The 11,142-nt window shown below is 42.6% G+C and overlaps 1 protein-coding gene across 1 annotated transcript; it reads right to left on the minus strand.

Moving 5' to 3' along the window:
• Positions 1 to 2,693: 2,693 nt before the first annotated feature.
• LOC311141104 (uncharacterized protein) lies at positions 2,694 to 10,544 on the minus strand (the record flags this gene model as incomplete). The annotated part of the gene is made up of 2 exons (XM_084176370.1): positions 2,694 to 3,521; positions 10,371 to 10,544. The coding sequence occupies 2 exons, from the start codon at positions 10,542 to 10,544 to the stop codon at positions 2,694 to 2,696; spliced, it is 1,002 nt and encodes a 333-aa protein (XP_084032496.1).
• Between the last annotated feature and the right edge of the window lie 598 nt (positions 10,545 to 11,142).

The following is an 11,142-nucleotide window of genomic DNA, read 5'->3' on the forward strand; positions in this document are numbered from 1 at the left end:
TGGGATCAAACGTTCAGTTTTCACTTTGAAAACAAATTGGTATTTGTCATACATTCATCCCCTTTCTGTGAAAAAGAGAAATAGGATATTTTATGATCATTAAATCACAAACATTAAAGATGGCAATCGATACTTTCTCTATGTTTTAACTATGTTCTGTTAAAATAAAGATGGAAATCGATACTTGATGTTTTAACTATGTTCTGTCCGGCAATGTAAACAGCTGGTGTTTACAATACTTAAAACGTTCACAGGAGGGCAGCAGTTGCCTATCTTTAGGAATCCCTGGTACAAAATCATAAAGAAGTGATTTCTCTTCAAGTGATCAGACTTCATATGAGCATGTGTGTACAAATCAGTGTCTTGTATTCAAATATGCTCATGTTCGGTTTCAGTGCAAAGTACATAATGTAGTTGGATTGACAGCTGTTGAAATATTGATTGAATGTTGTAAAGAAGCCAGGAGGAAAGACATCAAGGCTCTGGTGCCTTTCACTGGCTTTTCTGGGCATGACATTACATGGTGGTGGTGCCAGCCTCTTTGAACTGGCAAATCACCAATGTGGACATGCATGTGATACTACGGACACATTTCTCGTGTAACATGTGAGTGGGCAGAGTATTTCAACGTTTGTCTCTGAAATATTTAGATTATATATAATATGAACCTAAAATTACAACTGTAGGCACATCTGTCAATGCAGACAAAGTACATGCAGTAATGTGCATGTCACTAGAATTGTCCTTTTGCTTTTTCGAAATTTGAGAACAGATATTATAAATCAGGCAGCTTTTCTTCAAACATATTCTTGGGTAGAAATAAATAAAAATGACGAGTTCCAAAGTTTTATTTAATGTACATGCAGTATGCCTCATCCCTTTTTTCCAAGGCTGTTTTTACACACACCGTGGCCAAACTTGCCAGCACTACCATTCAGAGATGGCCAAACTCCATATGGCAATTTATACTGAACAAAAATATAAAACGCCACATGCAGCAATTTCAAAGATCTTACTGAGTTACAGTTCATATAAGAAAATAAGTCAATTTAAATAAATAAATTAGGCCTTAATCTATGGATTTCACATGACTGGGCAGGGGTGCAGCCATGGGTGGGCAGCCAGGCCCACCTGGGAGCCAGGCCCAGCCAATCAGAATGAGTTTTTCTCCACAAAAGGGCTTTATTACAGACATAAATACTCATCAGCACCCCCTCCACCTCCCCTCAGATGATCCCGCAGGTGAAGAAGCTGGACATGGAGGTCCTGGGCTGCCGTGGTTACACGTGGTCTGCGGTTGCGAGGCCAGTTGGACGTATTGCCAAATTCTCTAAAACGACGTTGGTAGAGAAATGAACATTAAATGATCTGGCAACAGCTCTGGTGGACATTCCTGCAGTCAGCATGCCAATTGCACGCTCCCTCAAAACTTGAGACATCTGTGGCATTGTGTTGTGACAAAACTGCACATTTTAAAGTGGCCATTTATTGTTCCCAGCACAAGGTGCACCTGTGTAATGATCATGCGGTTTAAATCAGCTTCTTGATATGCCACACTTATCAGGTGGATGGATTATCTTGGCAAAATAGAAATGCTCACTAACTGGGATGTAAACAAATGTATGTACAACATTTTAGAGAAATAAGCTTTTTGTGCATATAGAAAATGTCTGCGATTTTTTTATTTCAGCTCATGAAACATGGGACCAACACTTTACAGGTTGCGTTTATATTTTTGTTCAGTGTATGTTTTAGAAACCACTTACTGAACATGGTGAAATCTCACACTCAATGCAAGTCTTTTACACTTACAATTTCTAGAAAAACTAATATCAACAAAACCTCTATTGAAGCTGGACAAAAATTAAACAAGATTCATTACGCAAACAAAATGACCACAATGTACAGCAGAACTGAGGGTCACTGTAAAACAATCCTTAAAGGGATTCAGGAGAATTTGGGGATTTTAATTGACTTGAGTAATGTAAGTACCAGTATAAATAAAAACTTTGTAACCACATACTCGCACCTGCAAATCAGTTGTTTTGATGTTCGAAAAAAATTGATAAGATAATAAAAAAACAAAAGCAGCTCTACCATCTATCCATATAGCATTAGCAAATTCTCTTCAATATTAATCCACAAAGCACCCAGTGTGACATGTATATAATTGTACAATTTCTAATGAAGTAAAAGAGAAACAGAAGTCCATTAATAAAATAAAATACATTTTCTCACATCAATAATTTACTGTGTTGAAATCAACTGGCGAGGTTATCACCATAGAGTTAGCAAACAGAAATATGCTTGCTTTCTCTCGTTCACAGAAGCCAACATTCTTTTTTCTGTGTGATCTACATCTCTTTAGTTAAGCTTTGAAAGCTATCAATTGATGAACAAATCTCATTTCACAATGACTGTTTTCTACAACAAGGGAAATATAGGAGGAATAATTGATCAGATATATCAAAAAGGGCAGTCAGGGCTGAAATTCCTTCTGTTTTTAAGGCATAATAGTATGCTATTTAGACCTAATTGTACAGTATCTGTTTGCTAAAGGTATCCACAGAGTCAGATTCCACATACAAGTTTGGCACACAGCAGCGGACGCACCCAGGGAGTTCCCTCTCCACAAGAAAAGGTTTCTCTCTCCTTTATTTGCTAGTTTACATGGTTGGAGCCCCAACCTATACTTAGTGGTTGGCCTTCCTCAGGTGGCAGGTGCAGACCATGGGCTGGCTGGTGCTGGGGCTGGAGCTCTGCTGCACCTCCTCAGCCTTCTGCCCTTTGTGCTTAGGCTCCACTCTCCGCGTCTCCTTCTCCTCTACTTCCTTCACTTTCTGGACCTCCTTCGGTTTGGGCTCCTTGCCCACCTTTTCCCCCACCAGCGCAGTGGAAGGGGTGCGCAGATTCTTGGGGGTTCCCTGGATCTGGACCCTCCTGGTTGAGTCTGGCCCGCCGCACACCCTACTCTGGACCTCACTGGAGGATTTGACTCCTTCCGCCTTGTGGTCCATGTACTTCCTGGATGAGTTGGCAGGGGGTTTGTAGGCCTCCAACTTGCGCTTTTGGCTCATGGTAGCGGCACAGCAGATGATGAAGATCATGACAATGAGGAGGGAGGTGACCACTATGATGATCAGCATATTATCCTGGAGGAAGTCCACCACCCGGGTGACCATAAAGTCCTTGAGGCGGATCATAGTGGTGGTGATAGTGTTAGTGATGGTGCTGACCAGGGTGGGGGCTAGGGTAGTGGTGGGGGAGACAGGGGAGACTTCAACGGGGCCGACATTGACAGGGGTGACATCGGCGGTGGGGGTGACATCTACCGGGGAGACAGGGTGGTGGGGGCTATCGACGGGGAATATAAGATCCGGCTCCCCTCCGTCACCACTGCCATCCATGGAAATGCTGTAGACCAGTGGCACATGCATGGCACACCCATGGCCCCAGAGCATAACCAGACTCACACATGACAGGTGAAGAATCAAGTGGTGCCTCATCTTTCCTTCAGAATCCTGTAAAGACAAGAGGGAGACATTCAATACAACATTTCTCAAAATTGCAGATGGTTTAGAAATGTTTTGATGTCAAATGAATGAATATTTGGGCTGATTTCAAGAAGATAGGCTTTCATTTTCTGCATCTACAATCGTGGTCAAAAGTTGAGATTGACACAAATACTAATTTTCACAAAGTCTGCTGCCTCAGTTTTGATGATGGCAATTTGCATATACTCCAGAATGTCATGAAGAGTGATCAGATGTCCCTCTTTGCCATGAAAATGAACTTAATCCTCAAAAAACATTTCCACTGCATTTCAGCCCTGCCACAAAAGGACCAGCTGCCATCATGTCAGTGATTCACTCGTTAACACAGGTGAGAGTGTTGACGAGGAAAAGGCTGGAGATTACTCTGTCATGCTGATTGAGTTAGAATAACAGACTGGAAGCTTTAAAAGGAGGGTGGTGCTTGAAATCATTGTTCTTCCTCTGTTAACCATGGTTACCTGCAAGGAAACACGTGCTGCCATCATTGCTTTGCACAAAAAGGGCTTCACAGGCAAGGATATTGCTGCTAGTAAGATTGCACCTAAATCAACCATTTATCGGATCATCAATAACTTCAAAGAGAGAGGTTCAATTGTTGTGAAGAAGGTGTCAGGGCGCCCAAGAAAGTCCAGCAAGCGCCAGGACTGTCTCCTAAAGTTGATTCAGCTGCGGGATCGGGGCACCACCAGTGCAGAGCTTGCTCAGGAATGGCAGCAGACAGGTGTGAGTGCATCTGCACGCACAGTGAGGTGAAGACTTTTGGAGGATGGCCTGGTGTCAAGAAGGGCAACAAAGAAGCCACTTCTCTCCAGGAAAAACATCAGGGATAGACTGATATTCTGCAAAAGGTACAGGGATTGGACTGCTGAGGACTGGGGTAAAGTCATTTTCTCTGATGAATCCCCTTTCCGATTGTTTGGGGCATCCGGAAAACACCTTGTCCGGAGAAGACAAGGTGAGCGCTACCATCAGTCCTGTGTCATGCTAACAGTAAAGCATCCTGAGACCATTAATGTGAGGGGTTGCTTCTCAGCCAAGGGAGTGGGCTCACTCACATTTTTGCCTAAGAACACAGCCATGAATAAAGAATGGTACCAACACATCCTCCGAGAGCAACTTCTCTTAACCATCCAAGAACAGTTTGGTGACGACCAATGCCTTTTCCAGCATGATGGAGCACCTTGCCATAAGGCAAAAGTGATAACTAAGTGGCTCGGGGAACAAAACATTGACATTTTGGGTCCATGGCCAGGAAACTCCCCAGACCTTAATCCCATTGAGAACTTGTGGTCGATCCTCAAGAGGCGGGTGGACAAACAAATACCCACAAACTCCAAGCATTGATTATGCAAGAATGGGCTGCCATCAGTCAGGATGTGGCCCAGAAGTTAATTGACAGCATGCCAGGGCGGATTGCAGAGGTCTTGAAAAAGAAGGGTCAACACTGCAAATATTGACTCTTTGCAAAAACAATGTAATTTTCAATAAAAGCCTTTGACACTTATGGAATGCTTGTAATTATACTTCAGTATACCATAGTAACATCTGACAAAAATATCTCATAACACTGAAGCAGCAAACTTTGTGAAGACCAATACTTGTGTCATCCTCAAAACTTTTGACCACGACTGTATATTACAGCAGCTACTGTAGGCCTACAACATGCCTCCTTTCCGCTCTACTAAGAATGCAGGGGCAGTTGGGTTTCTAGTATTAGTATGAATAAACATTCATCAAATGGTCTGATAAAGTGTGATGAGGGATTTTGTGTCATAACTCAGAACAAAGTAGAAACAGCTCAGGTGTTGTAGATTTTCCCAATGACCAGATTAATCTAGGTTTAATCACTACAGAACATCCACAATATTTCTCCCATTTCACATCTTGTATTAAATCTATTTTAGCTGTCTGTAGTCATTACTTATTTGGGGTGGAGGCCGACAGTTTGGTTGAGGTTTTAATTTGTATAGTGGAGTGAGGCCACCCATCCACCACACCAAGAGGGGAGGAAGCTATATATGCCACAGGGAGCAGGGAGGCGTGGGAGACTTGTGACTGTGGCCTCTATATTTACACTGGGCTGCAGCAGGCTAACGACAGGCTACGGCAGGGATCTGATGGGTTATTTCTGCTCATACGGAAGCCTGCATTCAGCCTGCCTTAGGAATGGGTGGACTTACAGTATGCTCTACAGAGAAAGAATCAAAGTGTCTAGAGCAACTAATGCAGTTCAAATTCAGTCTATCAACATTACCTCACAGTCCAAACACTCTCTAAATGTAATGTCTTTCTGCCTCTCGCTTTAGCTTTCGTGAAATTATAATAAGAATATTTAGAGACTTGAAAATCAACTACTGAAGTGTGTAAAAAGGCATAGAACGGCGCTGAACTGAAATCTGTAACCCAGTACCTTCACTGTGTCTGGAAATACATGTACTGTAATTACATAGTGCTGCTTACTACTCACTCATGAGGATGACTGGCTTCTAATCAGCCTCTAGTTACAATCAACCTCTGCTTCCTTAATGTAAATGCTGTGCCCATGTCTGCTTGTGTGGTCATGAAAATGTATGTACTGTAAACTACAGTCATACTAAAATGGATGGTTATCTTGATCTCCCCACCCATGTATGTGCAGTCAGGGTGGCTACAGAGAGATATGCACTCTGACTGGACCATGGTATTAACCAGCCATAATTACATCTTCAGGAAGAGTCTCCTGGTTGGTCATCATTTCTATAATCACTGTAGGCCCTCCACTGAAAGACCCTCTAAAGAGATAATTATCCTGAATTCCTCTATCCATCTTCACCTACAAGCTACAACAACCACAAATAAAATAAAATGTTATTGGTCATGTACACAGTTTACAGCAGGTATAAAAGGTGCAGCGAAATAAATGCTTGTGTGCTAGTTCCATCTACATTGCAGTACAATAATCAATAATAAGAGTCAAATACAAAATAATAAGTAATAGAAGAGGTAGTGTCATAGTAATAGCCTGATATGTACACAATATGATATACAGTATAGATGATAGATACTGAATGTGCTATGTCAATTATGACTGTATTTACAACTATAAAGTGGGTAGTGTCTTGGTCGTGCAGTTGAATAAATAGTATATAATAGAACAGCAGAGTTGACTGTGTGTGTTTGTGTGTAAGGGTTGGATGTGTGGAGAATCATTGTATATAATCTCTAGAGTGCAGATAGTCTCTATGTGCAAATAGTCACTAAGGTGCAGGTCTATGCAGGGAGACAGCTAGGGTTACCAATCACTTGTGTGATTGTGACTTTTCCCCTCTAATTATTAAGACCAACTCTCTGTGACATGCACCATAACATCTCTTTAAAGGTTCTATTAGCTCCAGGTCTTGACTTCTCGAACTTAGATATTTCTAAACAAAAGATTATGATGGATTTTATGTTTATCATGTTAACGCTACACTTTTCTCTAAACATTTTCTGATGTCTTCACTTAAAAGTTCACAACTGTTATTAGATGACGAACGAAAGGCATGGAAATGCAATTTCTCAAAAAGAAAACATCTCCTTGTCCAAGTCTCTAAACCTTAAGTTGACAGGTTTGTCATCACATCAGTCTACAGCAATCCTAACAACTTTTTTCTTGTTACACATATCCTAACCATTAATTAAAATGAACAAAAATGGAAAAGGTCAGTACTTACAGATTGTATGTCTGGCTAGTGTCTCCTCTGGACTGAATTGTACAGGGATTCTAACAGCAGAGAAGGGGAGAGAGAGTGAGAGCAGAGAAGGAAATTGAGGGAAAAGAGAGGGAGCATCCAAGTTGCCACCCTTCTCCTATAACTTAAAATATACTGAAAGTTCTTTCTCCAGTTTAAAAAAAAAGCCTGCTGATTACAGAAAGATGTCCATCCTTCTACATTTCCATCTCCTCCTGCTCCCTCCCCCAAATCCTCCTCTCCCTGCAGAGGGACCTTGGTGGATGCTTTGGCCAGTCTAGAAAGGAGGGACAGTTAGGGGCTGCCATACTGTATGTATTTTCCTTGCCTGCTCCTAAACCTTACATATGATGGAGATATTGATGAGGGGGACAGGGACATCTTTGTCCACTACAAATTGATACTTCTAATTATTCACAATCCCTGATTCACTGGTTCATGTGGCAATCCTGAAAGTTGAGCGATGAGGTCAAATACAAATTCAGCTGAAATGTAAATGTTAGTGCACAGGACTAAAGCACTGGAGCAGCACAACACAGTGTATGTGCAGGACTTCCATTATTATCAAAGATGAAAATAAAACACTTCCCCCTTTACATTTTAGTCATTTAGCAGACGCTCTTATCCAGAGCGTGCATACATTTTTCATACTGGCCCCCCGTGGGAATCGAACCCACAACCCTGGCGTTGCAAGCGCCATGCTCTACCAACTGAGCTACACGGGAGGCTTGCCTTTATTCACAGTTGAATCAGTATTCTCTAAAATGGAAATTTTGAAGGTTAGTGGGTATTTTAGTTCTCCACAGGGCGAGTCCCTAGTTTTCTTTGCCTACGACTGAGTTCTCTCTAATTACATGCTCCAGATTACAGCCCGTCTCCACACGGCCTACAAGACCAGCTCACAGGCAGAGGGCCCGTCTTTCATCATATCACACATACAAACCTAACATATAAACTTCACGGTCTGCTACAAACGTGCCTCAGAACTCCCATCTCTGCTGGCGCTGCAGGGCTTTTGTTCTGCCCACGGCTGTTTGGAGCACCTCGTGCCTCAGCCTTGCTGTAATAAGAGTCGGTATCATAGGTTGAAGAACTCAGTATGACAGATTTTTTTCCCCCTATTGATTTAGTTTTTGATGGTTTTATTCAGTATGTACAGTGGCTTGCGAAAGTATTCACCCCCCTTGGCATTTTTCCTATTTTGTTGCCTTAAAACCTAGAATTAAAATAGATTTTTGGGGGGTTTGTATCATTTGATTTACACAACATGCCTACCACTTTGAAGATGCAAAATATTTTTTTGTGTGAAACAAACAACAAATAAGACAAAAAAACTTGAGCGTGCATAACTATTCACCCCCCCCCAAAGTTAATACTTTGTAGAGCCACCTTTTGCAGCAATTACAGCTGCAAGTCTCTTGGGGTATGTCTCTATAAGCTTGGCACATCTAGCCACTGGGATTTTTGCCCATTCTTCAAGGCAAAACTGCTCCAGCTCCTTCAAGTTGGATGGGTTCTGCTGGTGTACAGCAATCTTTAAGTCATACCACAGATTCTCAATTGGATTGAGGTCTGGGCTTTGACTAGGCCATTCAAATGTTTCCCCTTAAACCACTCAAGTGTTGCTTTAGCAGTATGCTTAGGGTCATTGTCCTGCTGGAAGGTGAACCTCTGTCCCAGTCTTAAATCTCTGGAAGACTGAAACAGGTTTCCCCTCAAGAATTTCCCTGTATTTAGCACCATCCATCATTCCTTCAATTCTGACCAGTTTCCCAGTCCCTGCTGATGAAAAACATCCCCACAGCATGATGCTGCCACCACCATGCTTCACTGTGGAGATGGTGTTCTCGGGGTGATGAGAGGTGTTGGGTTTGCGCCAGACATAGCGTTTTCCTTGATGGCCAAAAAGCTCAATTTTAGTCTCATCTGACCAGAGTACCTTCTTCCAAATGTTTGAGGAGTCTCCCACATGCCTTTTGGCGAACACTAAACGTGTTTGCTTATTCTTTTCTTTAAGCAATGGATTTTTTCTGGCCACTCTTCCGTAAAGCCCAGCTCTGTGGAGTGTACAGCTTAAAGTGGTCCTATGGACAGATACTCCAATCTCTGCTGTGGAGTTTGCAGCTCCTTCAGGGTTATCTTTGGTCTCTTTGTTGCCTCTCTGATTAATTCCCTCTTTGCCTGGTCCGTGTATTTTGGTGGGCGGCCCTCTCTTGGCAGGTTTGTTGTGGTGACATATTCTTTAAAAAATTTTATAATGGATTTAAATGGTGCTCCGTGGGATGTTCAAAGTTTCAGATATGTTTTTATAACCCAACCCTGATCTGTACTTCTCCACAACTTTGTCCCTGACCTGTTTGGAGAGCTCCTTGGTCTTCATGGTGCCACTTGCTTGGTGGTGCCCCTTGCTTAGTGGTGTTGCAGACTCTGGGGCCTTTCAGAACAGGTGTATATATACTGAGATCATGTGACAGATCATGTGACACTTAGATTGCACACAGGTGGACTTTATTTAACCAATTATGTGCCTTCTGAAGGTAATTGGTTGCACCAGATCTTATTTAGGGGCTTCATAGCAAAGGGGGTGAATTCAAATGCACGCACCACTTTCCGGTTATTACTTTTTTTGACTTTTTTGAAACAAGTTATTTATTTATTTTCACCAATTTGGACTATTTTGTGTATGTCCATTACACGAAATCCAAATAAAAATCATTTAAATTATAGGTTGTAATGCAACAAAATAGGAAAAACGCCAAGGGGGATGAATACTTTTGCATGGCACTGTACAGGAAGGTCAGGTGTACACATGCTTGGCCATAGTGAGATTTGTATTTCTCATTAGAGTAATGCTGAAAGTTAATAATGCCTTTTCTGTATGAGGACAAAACATTTGCTATGTAGCTGAGAGACTCAATGCTCAAGTGTGTTATATATTTTGAGTTTGACTAAAGTGTTACAAGCCTCCGTCAAGGTCTGGGATGGAGCTGTTGAGTGAGGTTGTCCCTCTCGCTGTCCTCTGCTGGGCATCAGGGTTACGTTGCTTTTGGGATGTCTGGATCTCCCCTGGCCTCAATCAGTGGTACTGGTGGGGACCATTGCACACCATCTCTGTGCTCTGCCCCTGTAGCCGCTGGGCCCTGTGTCTGTATCTGTACCTGCTGCCACTCAGCTTGGTCAGGAGGATGACGGTGCTGACAATGAACAATGTCATCACAGCAGCCAGCACAGCGATGGTGATCATGCACTGACCTACCAGTCCTCTCCCATGAGGGGCCATGGTCGGGCATGTCACTATTCAGGACACTGACACTTCCTGAAATGGAAGATTTTGACATCCCTTCTGTGGAGGAGTTGATGGCAGTGGTAGGGTAGGGGGTTGGATGCAGGGCTGATGGGATGGGTGTTTGTTTACCTCTCACAGTGGTGTGGGAGATCTCAGTCCCATGGTCCGAGGTTTCAGTTCTCATTGTTTGCTGGGTAACGGAGACTTCTGTTGTGTTTTCTGGCTGGTCTTTGGTGAGGGCTACAAGTGTAGTTGTTTTATGTGGTAGCTCGGACAGGTTTGACTCCTGGGGTCCATGGGTTGCTTCCTCCCTGTGGCTAGGTAGACGTCTTGAGACAGCCTTGCTTGACAGAAGCAGCAGTAAAATAAGAGCTGGACATCTCCCGGGCCTTGGGGCAAACATATTGGAAATTGTAAAGTGAAACGACAACAGCAAATATTGAAAGATTGAGTTGTACAACTGTTTCCTTGCACATAGACATTAATCACAAGCACCAAACTTTAAGAGGCATAAATGTGCCCAATTCAATCCTTCCTGTTATGAGACAGAAAGTGAGAAACGTATTCTGTATATTGTGATGCATTACAGAAC

The sequence above is a fragment of the Coregonus lavaretus genome (assembly GCF_964263955.1).
Source record: "Coregonus lavaretus genome assembly, chromosome: 14".
In the NCBI taxonomy this organism is placed as follows: domain Eukaryota; kingdom Metazoa; phylum Chordata; class Actinopteri; order Salmoniformes; family Salmonidae; genus Coregonus; species Coregonus lavaretus.